At 44.0% G+C, this 13,935-nt stretch overlaps 1 protein-coding gene across 6 annotated transcripts in view; it reads right to left on the bottom strand.

Moving 5' to 3' along the window:
- Positions 1–10,568: 10,568 nt before the first annotated feature.
- FARS2 (phenylalanyl-tRNA synthetase 2, mitochondrial) overlaps positions 10,569–13,935 on the bottom strand; it is a 249,547-nt gene continuing 246,180 nt past the window's right edge. For all 6 annotated transcript variants that reach the window (XM_055800781.1, XM_055800779.1, XM_055800780.1 and 3 more), the window contains one exon: positions 10,569–10,886. In XM_055800781.1, the coding sequence (XP_055656756.1) occupies positions 10,748–10,886 (139 nt within the window). In that variant the 3' untranslated portion in view covers positions 10,569–10,747. The remainder of the gene's footprint in view (positions 10,887–13,935) is intronic.

Here is a 13,935-nt window from a genome sequence, read left to right as displayed (position 1 = left end):
TGTCAGTGACCTTCTCTGACTTTTGGACCTCCTGGAATAAACCCATCCATGCTAGACTTCAATGTCAGGGTATCCAAGGCATGGCATTCTGGCAAACTTTGTGAAGACCAGCAGCTGTGCTGAGAGGAGACACCCAAACATTGACGCACGTGCACAGGGATCATCAATCTGGTTTGCTTGGCCCCTTGGCCAGCCAGTGTGAAAGCCCTCCCAGCAAGCTTCTGGCCAGGCACTGTGGTAATAAAAAGGGGTGAAGAGCTGAGGTCTGGGGTCATGGGAGGGAGCTGAAATTGGGAGATTGTAGAAGCAAGGAAGCATTTCAGGGGAGGGCCCAAGGAGGTAGGCTTACGTGTCTTGTGAGCACAGGACAGAAATTTGAAGGTAGTCAGGCTCCACTGTGTAGGACAAGGCCTCAAGGACAAGAGTCCAAGTACTGATAGCCTGATGAACAGAGACTTGTTAGAACTTGTAGGGCACAAGCCCTGGGAGCAAAGGAACAAGCTAACTGCAGACCCCTGAGCCGTCACAGTTGAGGAGGCAACCAGACGGACAGAGAAACAAGTAGCCAGATAAGGGAACGGATGGCGCTGATATGTAATCAAGAAAGCTGCGTAGAAAGAAACTCCCTAACCTTGGAATAGAAATTATTGCTATGTCAAGATAAACTAGTAAGTTCCTATTGTTCTAACGGTGTGCCTTAAATATCAACCAATCAGTGTTTTTTACGCTTAAGATTTAACCAATCAGTGTGTAATATGTAGAAGGTAGAAACGTATATATTTGTAAGAAAATCACTAATAAATGGACACTTGCTTGCATCAAGCTGCGTCCCGTCTCTTCATTCGCCGCAAATTGGTGACCCCGACGTGATGCGTTTAAGGATCTAACACGAAGGGCTCTCGAATCGCCTATCTGAGCGACATGCAGCGAATCCCACAGAACTTTGAATCATCTGCTGAAAGGAAGCAGGAGCCGGCCAGAAATCCCTCCGGAGTTGAGAGGTGAGCTGTGGGAAATCCGTAACGGGGAATCAGGCTTCGTCCCCAGAAAGAGACATATATGGACTCATAAAGGGTCTTCTAGTCAGATCAGGGAGTCCGTGCCTCAGTCTCCTCAAATGGTGACCCCTATGGTGGTGTTCCGAAGCCTTGGAAGAATAAGGACGGAAAAAAGACAGCTCGTGGAAGAGGGCTGCGTTCCAGAGGAGACGGCTTGGCTGAACGATCGTCTTGCTGTCTGGACCAGGCAGACAACCTAAACCCTGAGGATAACGCCTGTATGCATCGAGACAGGTGAGCAGCCAAGAAACCTTAGAGATTTTAAATATTTGAAGAAATTTTAAGAAGCTTTAGAAACCTGTACTCATTGAGACAGGCGAGCAGTCAAGAAACTTTAGAGACTTTGAAAGAAATTAAAGCGGTCAGCAGACAATTGTATGATGCTGCCGCAGAGGGGAACTCTGTGTCGGGAATGCATTTAGCACCTTGGTGGCAAATTCTGACTCCTCTTTGCCAAGTGTGGACTAATTCTACTAACGGTGCTAAACCAGAGGAAGCTGTAAATTCCACCGACAGCACGACTTTTCTCAAGACACCGTCAGCGATGGCGATTCCGTCCACACCTCCTCTGCCCCCAAAGCTTCTGTCACTGACTGCAGCGACCCTCACAACACAGGACCAAGCATGGGAACAGGACAACTTGGACAATGATTTTATTGACACTGATAAACCTTTTGATCCAGGTCCTATAGATCTGGAAAAGGAGCTAGACCTTTCCCCCACCCCCTTGTCTCTCCTGATGCATTGATTGTATTTTTGGGGAGGGTGAAAGGGAGTCTGAGGGATTGGTGGCAGGAATGCAAGTGGGAAACACTTAAGTGAAGGGTTTTGGGAGTCGCTACGGCATGTTCAGTATTTTGTCAGACAAATCAACCTGCAGAGTGGCAGCCTGTGCAATACGAGGCTGTTAAAGAGTTAAGCAAAGCAGTGCGGGAAGGGAGGATTTATAATACATTTGCTATGTCCCTTCTTGAAGTGATGGCAGAGCCTTATACACTCACACTGCATGATTGGAAGTTATTGCTTTGTATGGTACTAACTGATACAGTATATGATGTGGTTATTTGATTTTTGCGAGCTATGTGTAGTGGCCTTGACTGAAAACCTTAATCGGCGAATTGCTGTTAACTATGAGCAGTTAGCTGGAGCAATTAACTGTGCCGATTCTGTGACTCAGGCAAGGTATCCCAGGGACAACTGTTTGCAAATGAATGAGATGGCTATTAAGGCAGTCAGGATGCGGGAGTCTTGCCACAGTCTTGCAGGGTCCTAGAGAGTCACTAACTTTAATACTAACTTGATTGATTGGCTTCAGAATATTTTGCAACAAGTCGAACATCAGGAAGTTCAAGGGTTGCTTTTAAAACAACTAGCTGTGATAATGCCAATGAAAATTGTAAACGGGCAACTTTCACAATCGCAACCCCAACATGTGTCGAATGATTGTAATGCAGAACTCACAGCAGACTGTAATTCTCAGGCTGAATTCTGGAATGCAGCATAACAGATTTTTGCTTCTCTAATCTCTTCTGTAAGAATAGTACACGCTCTTAACTTGCTTAGTAAATTAGGCTGCTAGCTTGCTAAACAAAGTAATACTACAAATACTATTTTTTTTTTTCTGGCTTATTAACAGATGTTGATTCTGTCCATCATATGTTGCTACAGAACCGAGTTGCTATTGATTTTTATTATTAGCACAGGGACACGTGTGAAGACTTTGATAGGATGTGTTATGTGAATCTGAGTGACCACTGTGAATTAATTTACAAAAGTATACAAAACTCAAAAGCCTTAAAACAAAGATCTGCAACAGAGCCAGGGGCGGGATGCCTTTGGTCTCTTCTCACGGCTGGGAAACTTTGGGCCATGACTCAAAAGTATTACAGGATTTATTATAATTATCTTTAACCACCTTATTGATGTTTGCCTTGTGTCTCCCATGCTTTTTTTTCCTGTATTCAGTGTTTAGTTGATTGTAACATAAATCGGGTCATGGCCACCCAGCTACACACAACCTTTGCCTTGTCGCAATTAACAAGCAAAAAAGAGGAGGATAGAGAATGTCTGAAGAGAGATGTAGGAGAGGAAGCTGGAGAATATTTGACCTAACAAGAGATGAGAGAACAGCTGGGTATTGTGAAGGAGACTAGGAAAGATAAACATGGTTATCTAGTGTTTAATAGGTGTCTGCATGCTTGTAGAGATATATAGCTATGTAACTACATGAACGATTTCTGCCCTGAGCCTGGTGGCGCACACAGCTGCGGTTTGTGTCCGGGCTCAGATGTAAATAGGGGCTTCTCTGTTATGGTAAAAGTGTCTCTCTTTGCATAAAAAAAGAGAGGGAATGAAGGGAATGACCTCAGAGGTATGTTCAGAGAAGGCATGCGATGTTTTGAACTTTTTGACTGAACCAGTTCTTGTTTGGTGTGCCCTTCCACCTATGTATAATGTTAATCCAAAAGAAGCTGATATTGTTTACACTTTGTCGATCATTGTCTTTCTGTAGATGCTAATGTAGTAGGAGGCTATGATGGGAACGTGTCGCAGCGGTTCTTCTCTTATCCAGAGTAACAGCAGGGAAAGCATTAAAGAGTTAAATCACCTTGTTTGGTAGGCAGTTAAGAATGTGAGTCAAAATTGCCACTGCTTTTTGTTGTTGGTTCAAGGACATGGCTGTGAGGATTTTGATGGTATGTGCTGCGTGGATTTTAGGCGCCCCATTGCAGAAACATGTTATCAAAATCTGAGAAAATTTCGGCCTTTTTTGGCATCCATTCACTCAATTGGCAGTATTGTTTCGTTTGCTATTGCCTTGGTTGCTGTCATGTTTGCAAGGGCCCTGCAGAACATGGCAAACCTGGTACTAGCTGTTCAAAAACAAAAAGGGGAAATTGTAAAATTGTACGGAACAAAGACAGTGGGTTATTTTGACATTGATAATATGTCTTAGTTGGTTTTTTATTTGTTCTATTACTTGTGCCTTGTTTTTGCTCGGTTTCAGGGGTTCTTTTGTGCAACAGGAAGGGGGAGATGTAGGACAAGGCCTCAAGGACAAGAGTCCAAGTACTGATAGCCTGATGAATAGAGACTTGTTAGAACTTGTAGGGCACAAGCCCTGGGAGCAAAGGAACAAGCTAACTGCAGACCCCTGAGCCGTCACAGTTGAGGAGGCAACCAGACGGACAGAGAAACAAGTAGCCAGATAAGGGAACGGATGGCGCCAATATGTAATCAAGAAAGCCGCGTAGAAAGAAACTCCCTAACCTTGGAATAGAAATTATTGCTATGTCAAGATAAACTAGTAAGTTCCTATTGTTCTAACGGTGTGCCTTAAATATCAACCAATCAGTGTTTTTTACGCTTAAGATTTAACCAATCAGTGTGTAATATGTAGAAGGTAGAAACGTATATATTTGTAAGAAAATCACTAATAAATGGACACTTGCTTGCATCAAGCTGCGTCCCGTCTCTTCATTCGCCGCACCACTGGTGTTGCTGTGCAAGGCATGACGTGTGTTCAGAGCCCTCAGTGCCCAGGCAATGGCATCCTGAAGGACACTGGGCAGATGCCTCTGGAGGGATGTTTGGTGATCTCAGATGGCTCCATCGCTCCTGAAAGCTCCTGCCAAGTGCAGAACACCCAACAACAAGGGCCTCGGAGTGGGTACATGAGGTTAGACCTTTGACTCGAGTTAAACCTCTGTCAATCCCCTCGTGATCTGGAAGACACAAACCAACCTACAGACCTACACTTCCACTCCTACAACAACAAGGGCCTCGGAGTGGGTACATGAGGTTAGACCTTTGACTCGAGTTAAACCTCTGTCAATCCCCTCGTGATCTGGAAGACACAAACCAACCTACAGACCTACACTTCCACTCCTACACTGATTTATTCAATTTCTATACCGAGATGTGTCAATAAAGACCCTGTGAATGACTATTAGCTTCTCTACCACCAGTGAGTAAAGATTTGGCATGAGAATCAATAATCCCATCAATTAATCATCAGTTACAACAATAACTGATGACCAAAGAGCCTGGCTGTGCATGCTAATTATTTACTATGTGCCTATGCAAAGGCAGGCAGCCAAATTCACATCCATGCCTCCTAGTAGCATGGTGGGAGGGAGGGTAATTCAGGACTTTGAGCCCAGGACATCAGAAGACAACTCCTCCCGCCCTGCTGCTCAGCTACCCTGTAGTCTCCTACAAAACCTGCTCCCTTCTCCCAAAATGATACCAGTGCCACCACGGTCACTGAGTGCTGGGTTACAAAATGTTTCAAGTACTAAACATTTGGACAGATGCCTAGTGGGACTTTCAAACCTGCACACACATTGACAAAATCGTACAAGCAGCTCTTTGTACCTGCTGGGGTCAAATAATTTTTTAATCCTGACCCTTGGTCTCAACGTGCCTCCCGTCTGTAGGCGGAGACGCAATAACCATTCACGAGCGCACAGTGATTCTACTGAAAAATGGCTGCACAGGCGCCGCATCACGAGATGCATCTAATTGATGCTTAGCTGCAGCAACTACCAACACAGTGCTGCGGGCTGTGTCACACTGCGATACAAGGGAAGCTGCAGACACTAAAACAAAAAGAGAACAATCTACTGCCCATTTAAGTGGCAGCTGCTCTGGATGACTGCAGTGCTGCCCAGCAAATTACTGAGCAGGCAGAGGCACAATTCCCTGGACTGCATGTTAATCACCTGCATCCAGAGGGTGAACACAGAGAGACCCTGCAGTAATGCGGTGTGGGAGCACAGGCTTTAGGCTGTGGTATAATAAATCTCCCTGCCTACAGCCTGACCCTGTTTCTTCACCGAAGTTATACAAAACTTGGATAGCAAGAACTGTAAGGGAAGGTAAGCAAAACTGAAATGAGAAAGCTGGGTCATAGCAGAAGTGATTTTAGGCACATTTTTCCAAGTATAGAAAGCAGGCTAAATCAGACTCCACTCAGTTAACAGTGGGCATAAATGGAATAACAGAGGCCATCTGACAAAAGCACAAAAGCATGAAAACTGCCAAACATGCAAGTGCATCAGATGTTAATGATGGTCAAACCTTATACAACAGATCCTGGAGAAGTCAGTGCCTTCACGCAGCATACGCCCCCACTCTGTGCTGAACTGCAGTCATCTCCTCTGAGATACTCGGCTTAAAATTTGGCTGCAATTGCAGTAATGTTTAAAAGCAGGTAGAGACGATGGCTGGTTTCTTGTGTTCCCTACAAAATTGTTCAAGGTGCTCACATGACTGCTTCAGTTCTGGTGGCCCTTCAGAGACAATGCTCACATATCTTAAAATTTGATCAGGATGTGTGTAATTGTCAGTGTGGCCTGTTCTGCACAGAAAGCAAATCTGTTTCACAGAAACAGACTTCTCTGAGTGAAGATGCACAGCAGACAGTATCCGAAGAGAGCTCTGAGCTTTAAAAATATGACTATTATTTCAGAGCTGAAGTACAAACCCATTTTCTCTCCCTGGTGGTAACAGTTCTGATGGAGATAGTTCGGTGATGTCACCTAACTGGCCTCAAACACCCAGCACGACCATTCTGTGCTCACACTGAATTTGACAGAATTTCCTTGTGCATAAAATTACTTGTGGGTGTATTGGGGGTGGTGGTGGCAGGACACAGAGTGCTTTCTGACCTTGCCTTAACTACTGAGCACCAGCCAAGCTTCAGTCAACCCACAGTGAAGACAAGGTTCTTTAGTTTTACCCAAATACGAACTCAATGAGATGCACAGAATTGTGCTTTTTGGGGCAAGACTCCCCGTGTTTACTTCAATGGGCCACCAAAGAGTTCTGTCTTGACCATGAGTTTTATCTGGGACAGCTGAAATGCATTAGTGACTGCAGATAAAAACTACCAAACAAACAAAAAGCCCCAAACTTCTTTTTTTCCATTTAAGAAAAAAAAGCTAACCCCAACATGGAATTATTCAAGGGCTGAGACCAATTTGTCAGTACTCGAGAAACCTGGCACAGCTGCGCAGAGTAAGGCGGCAGTAAATTCAGCGCTGCGGTATGGCCACAGCCTGCAGAATGAACAAGAGTAACACTCTGAACGGAAGGCAAATGACCACCACTGCCAATTTACTAATCTAGTTTGGATTCTCAGGACAAAACTGCTTTCAGATTTGTGCAACTGTTTGACCGTGCCTGGCAATAGTATGGCAGAGGTCACTGAAATCTCAAGGGTAAAAAACACAGAGCAATTTACTGCTTATCTAGCTTGCAACACTTCTCCATTGTACCGCCTTTAACGAGAACATCAAAACCAGGTAAGTCTCAGTGCACTGTAAATTTGCTGCCAGTTTCCTGGGAAGATCCCAAACTGGGTGTTAAAGCTAAATCTTTTAGTCTTCCAGGAATCACAGATAGCCTGAAAACCAATGGCAACAAAACCAGCACCCAGAATATTAAAAAAGGACGTTAACTGTTCAGTCACAGAAACCCCCAGCTAGTTCTCATGGGGACGCGCAGCTTCTTTTGCTACAATTGACTTTTTTTCTCTTTTATTAAAGGATGCTGTTACAAAACCCAGCAGCACACAAAAATAAACACAGACACTGGATAAGAACAAGAAGCAGGGCCCTGTGCCTGTCACTACGCTAGTCTGTCAGCATGCACGTTAATTACTCAAATGCTGCTCTCTTTAATATTTCCACAAGGCATGGTATCACTTCGATATTTAGGAGCTCATCCACCTTTACTAGACTTGTAGCCCACCCAAGATTGAGGGGTGTTCATGAGACAGACTGTGGAGCAGCAGAAACTAGCAAGTGAACTCACCTTGGCAGCTACATTGTTCTTGGTCTTCAAGCTAGTTCACCAACCTTTATGCCAAATATGTCAAGAAAAGCCAAGTGATAGCTGAGGGTAGCCCCTTCTTTGACAGAGTTGGTCAGTGACTGTACCATGGACCTTCCTCAGTCAAGTTTTCTATACTCCCACCAAGGATCAGCCCAGCCGCTGAGACAGTTATCATCATGTGTCTCTGATCAGCAGTAAAATAAATCGTGGCTATAACACCCTTAGATTCTCATGGGCTCTCAGTTGGTATCCACAAGGGACCATATGGCTTGAGAGTCTATTACTGCCCATAGCGAACTTCCCCAGTAAAATTCAGGTTAGGCTCGGAAGCGAAAGTCACACTTTCCAAAGGACAGCAGCATAAGAATGTAACTCTGATGCCTTTTGATCTGAGGTCTGCTTTGCTAGTGGTGGTGAATCTTTGCCAGAACAATAGGTCTTTAGAGTAGATTAATCCTTGAGTATATATGACAAAGGCTTAACTAACCTAAACATACCCAAGTATTCATATTAAATTGCTCACAGCCAGCCCATCTGATTTTACAGGCCTTTAAATCTTTCATATAATTGAATCACGCTTGCTCCTGAAGAAGCTGCTTGGTTTTTTTTTTTAATCTTAACGGCTTGCATTTTTGTCTGAAAGTTGCTGCTGTGAAAACACCTACTCCAGAAGATGATCCCATGAGAAAACTTTGCATTTCCCCTATCCTATCAGCCTACGAGATTAATCTTTTGAGTTTCAAAGAATAACGTTACTCCACCAAGACCTGGCTGGCGCAGGGAGTCCCTCCTCACCAGAGTGCGGGCAGTTCACAGCCAGACACATCAAACACAACTGATGTTAGTGGATGGAGACTGGCTGATTAAAAACCACCCAAGTTTACTTGCAAAGCCAGACATGACACTCTGCTGCTGCAGTGACAAAGGCTCATTGCCCAATTTTCTCCTTCTTGGGTTCCCCAGATTTCTCTGCCCCTAGACCCGACTGATCAGAATAACGGAAGAAATTAAGGGTTTTGGAAGCAGAAAAGGAAACTTCATTAATCAGTAAATTAAAAGGGGAATCTTGCAATCTACTCCACCCCAGATAGTCTCTTGTTTTCCCAAAAAGACTTTGTTCTTCCACACAGCAGGCAGGTTTTTGTACTTTCTGCACAGGCAATCCCATCAATTAACATCCACGTAATTTGCTGCCCCATGTAGCAGCATCGATCAGGCCCTGTCTTGGAACAATTACTGCTCAGTGCAGTTCAGGGAAGTGCTCCTCCCGTTCAGTAGTCCTCACTGAGAATCCTGAAATGGCAAAGGATGAAGGAGACAGAGAAACATCAAATGGGCTAGGCTGTACTTACGGATCTTAGTAGATCAAGGTTTAAAAATAACCAAGTAGGTTCTTCCAGTGCCTAAATGGCACCCATTCTTTTTGCCTTGTAGAAAGTCTAGCATATTGTTTTCATAATCAAGTTATTTGGATAACACAACAGACATTTAGATTAGGATTTGTTTACACAGCTAAATATGTTGAGTAATGAAATTAAAATGAGCTCTCTGCTTCTGTCACATCTGCAATAGTAACTGGCTTCTTATGGTTGAGTACAAGCCTGCTGCACAGATGTTTCTTGATAAGGTATAAATCAGTGTTAGATGCTGTTTATTGCAGCGCTTTTACTGCCTTCTTCCCTGAAGGAGGGAATGTTGCCTGCACAGCAACCGCCAGATGTGACCTGCAAGACTGTATGAAATACCATTACAAGCAAAAACAGGTCCCATATTCCATATCAGCATCTGAAATGGCTCATCAAGTATTTATCAGACCATTTCAACACTTCTACAGGTCCCAGCATCATACCACTGCCAGAATTTACTTATTATAACCTCCAATGAAAAAGCCAAGCATCCTGTAAAGCGACTGGTGCCTGAAACAGTAGGAGATCCCATTTGAGTTTGGTTTCCTGCCTTAAAGGTCAAATTTCTGAGAAGGCACTGCTGCTAGAAAGCAAGATGTGAGAGATCAAGGCAGCTGCTTTCCAGGGCATAGTAGGGAACAGTTTCTCTTTTCTGCCATCCTGCCCCACGTGGTATCAACCGTTTGATGGTGACAGGGGAACAGACTTATCTTGTGCTGGTGCCTGTGTGAGAAGAACGTAGACAAGGGAGCTCCTTGCCTGGGGGATGCGGCACAGCTCGGAGCACCTTGCTAAGCAGCTCTGCTCAGCCCTGGGGAAGCAGGGGGATCCAACAGGAAAAAACCCACCAATGACCCACCATTTGAAGACAGCTAAACTGGGTCCCACAGCCACGCTGGCTCCTTCTCTGTAACAGATGAAAACAATACCCATGTGCTCTGAAGGTAAGAGAGCCAAACTTCGCAAGCTGCAATTCTTGGAAGGTTTCTTGAAGCAAACCCTGACATCTCTTACTTAAAAAAGAGAGGGATGGGGTTTTCTTCCCTGAGATAATCTGTGTCTCTGATTTGCTTCACTTGTTACACGGACAGAAGATCCTGTCAACACAGAAATAATGCCAAATATTTACAGTCTAATGGAACCCAGGGACCAATTAACAACACAGAAAACCACCAGGCAGTGTATTTCTTATTGTAACAGGAGGGTAATCTTACGTTACTGCTGTTTCCCCATTTCTTAAAATAAAGCGCCGGCTCTTTGTCAATGATTTCTCAGTAGTAATGTTTATTATCTGGTAGTTTTACCATAGCCCATTTATCAATCGTTTTCCATGTGCTTGGGTCAGTCACAAAACCTCTCTCTTTACTTGTACCCCCCAACTCCAGAAAGAAAAAAAAAACCCAAATCAAACCCAACTGCCATTAGGGCTTCAGATCAGTGATGCTAGAACCTGCCCTCAACCCCAAGTTCTCGAACTGCTGATTCTTCAATAGCTTGATGAATGCGATGCACCTCGTCCTGCGTTAAAGTCCTCTCTGGGTGGCGGTAAATGATACGGTAGCAATGGCTGACCTTCTTTGTCCTACAAAATATAAACCAGAAGAGGACTCATAAATATACGTGCCTACAAATGCAAATACATGAGGCCAAACACTTACCCTCTGGATCATTTTTTATTTGTGGTCTAATTTTGTTCCTGTTGCTTGAAAATCACCTTAATGCTAAAACACACTGTCCGGAGAGGTGGGACTGAGCTGAATTTTAATTACGGCAGAGGACTTTGCTGAAGTCCACCTTATATCTCAACTCGTACTGAGGTGTGGTAGCTTCTTACCAGACCAAACAAGCCCAGGAGGAGGGCTATGCTAACACCGTGGAACTGCTGCTGACACCACAGCTCTCCCATTTTGGTGCTCATGAGGCTACCTTGAGGGAGCATTGTGCACACATACCCCCCACAGACCAGCGGGGCTGGTGGCGATGGGCATAAGGAAAATACCATCCAACCTCTGCACACTGGAGAGCACTATGTTGCTAGCTAATGCGGAGCATCTCACAAGCCTCGCCACCCAGGCTCCAGCCCGAGGGAGGACACCAAACACACAGCTGCAAGGGAGAGTAAAGCGTTTATTTTTCAATTCAGGCAACGACTTTGCCTTCACTGGAAATAAGAAACAGGGGCAAAACGCATCTAAATATCCATTTGTGGGAGAAGGACAGGGATGCAGGATGAGGGTGGCCGTCACTCCCAAAGCTGAATGGCTGCACCTGGGCATCGGCCACGCTGCCACCGAGGTGTGGGAGCAGCCCAGCAAACCTGGGAAGAAACGAAGGAAGACATGACAGCAGGCACACATGGCAAAATTTCTCACACCTTGCTATGGAAAGGAAAAGACAAAACAGAACAGGGAAAAGGAACAGAGAAGAGGGAATGATGGGTTACATAAATATTTCAGAGTTGCTGAGTTAGGCAAAGACAAGTTAAAGCAAACCCAGGAGCAAACCGGTAAGTTGAATATCGAGCAAAAAATCCTGCTCTCCATCAAAACCAGGCTGGAGTACACAGCTCTTGCAAGGGCATCTCTACAATGGCAGTGCTTGTATTACTGAATTGAAATGGCACTTGTGGCACCCTTTTTATTTTTAGTTTCAAATGGAACCCATACAACTTCTTCTTTCAAAGGTAAACACACTTCAGTGAAAAAAAGAAAATCTGAGGGGAAGAACAATGGGAAACCAGAGATCAAGTACTAGACAGAAGGATCTCCCAGACTGGCAGAAGTCGGCATTTAATGGCACACAAAGGCATTTCACAAGCTGCAGGTCATCTCTCTCCTGAAAGCTGTTTCATGTTAGAAACCATGCTTATTATGACTATTAGACTAAAATTCAGGTTATATGTGCTCATACACAAAGATAACTCTCAAGATACTCATTTCAACCTCAAATCCTACTAGAAATCGGTGCAGGAAGTTTTTATTTCAGAATTGCTATTTGATACCAACTTTGTCCCACCACACATGGGGGGGAGGCTTGCCCTCCTCCCACTGGCAGTTTACAACAAAAAGGTTATTTCAAATTAAAGATTCCTCCTCCTTTCTTGTGTGCTTTGACGATAAAGGAAGTTAAATCTGACTAGCATAGGAAAGGGCAAACTGCATTATCATAAAGTGTTAAGCTGACTGCAGTTCGTTAAAAACCAGCTAAGAGCCTTCCCCGGGTGCAGGTTAAACGCTGTAGAACAGTGATCTTTGAGAAAAGAGGTGGAGGTGTAACGATGAGGAAGGTGTTGCTCTGTTCTGCTCCACTGCTGCAAAGCAGTCAAAAGGACAGACCTGGGAGAAGCAAGTAAATGGAATCACAAGGGTTTGGCCAGATGCTACACTGTAAGAAGGACATTTAAGTAAGAGAGCAGGATCATGAATTTGGGCTCAACAGAAACACTTGTAAAACCAAGCTGGCAAATACCATTACAGCTGGTAGTAGTTCAGCTTTTAATGGAGCTCCAGCAATCACCTGATCGAAAACATTTGCAAATCGCTTTGGCTGAAAATCTATTTAGATGTTCAGTCAGAGGCTTGATCCTGAAGTCTTGTACATACCGGGAATATATCCCATGATGGAAAACTCATTACCACCATTTAATGTGATGTAAACAGACGTTTGCTTAATGTGTGTAAGCTGCTACAGCACTTTCTTCACTGGTCATGGTTAACTGAAGGTAACGATTTCTCTTGACCTACGTGTTTATGTATCCCCCTCCCTCCATCCCAGCAAGCAGTTCATTCTAAGGCAAATTAAATAGGTCAGAATAGGACGCAATAGTTTCTTGTGGGTGTTGTGGAAAACCAGCATCTTTAGGAAGCATTTAAATTAGGAAAGGGTAGAGGTCTTACAGAGCAGCACTGGACTACAGCTCTGTTAGCTGCAGCTGAAGTTAAAGCATTGGTGCAGGAGAAATAAAACAGGGGTTGCATTAAGTGTAATTAATCTAATTTTAATTATAGCCAAAAAATGATGGATCTACTAATACATATGGCTGGCTAGACATAACTCACATGGTTGGTATGTTACATTTTTCTCCCATCTTTTAGATAGGTTTATTTGCATCTTTGTTACTAATTGCAAGGAGTATAATGTTTCAGTGCTATTTCAATAAAAGATACACTGCAAGTTTCAAAACCTTTGTTTTCATAGTAGTATTGGCTAACTTTTCAAGGAAGATGGGGAAGAGTACTTCTTGGCTTTCCCCCCTGCTTAATACTTACCCCCCTGCCCCCAAATAAAATACTAAGACAATGCGATTAATCACTGCCATCAGCTGCAACTGAAAACAATTACTGGCAGCAAATAATACACGTTTGCCGATTCCCTTTCTTGCTTTCCTTTTGTTCGGCAGCATCACAGAGAATCTGCCTACCTTAAAGATGGCTGTGCTAATGCATAATGACCTCTCTGCTGCATGTCATGCTGCAGCCCGATGATACAGAAGCCGTAGCTCTCTATCCTCAGCAACAGAAAATTTGAGGCCAACACCTAGAACAGCAGTTTCACCAGGTGAAAAAAAAAAAAAGCAGCTTAACAGTGAGTGCATTGGGCTTTATTTACCTAAACTGCACCACCAGACAAGT

The sequence above is a fragment of the Falco peregrinus genome, chromosome 3, assembly GCF_023634155.1.
Source record: "Falco peregrinus isolate bFalPer1 chromosome 3, bFalPer1.pri, whole genome shotgun sequence".
Classification (NCBI taxonomy): domain Eukaryota; kingdom Metazoa; phylum Chordata; class Aves; order Falconiformes; family Falconidae; genus Falco; species Falco peregrinus.
The sequence above is the reverse complement of the archived record's forward strand: the minus strand, read 5'-3'. Positions and strand labels throughout refer to the sequence as shown.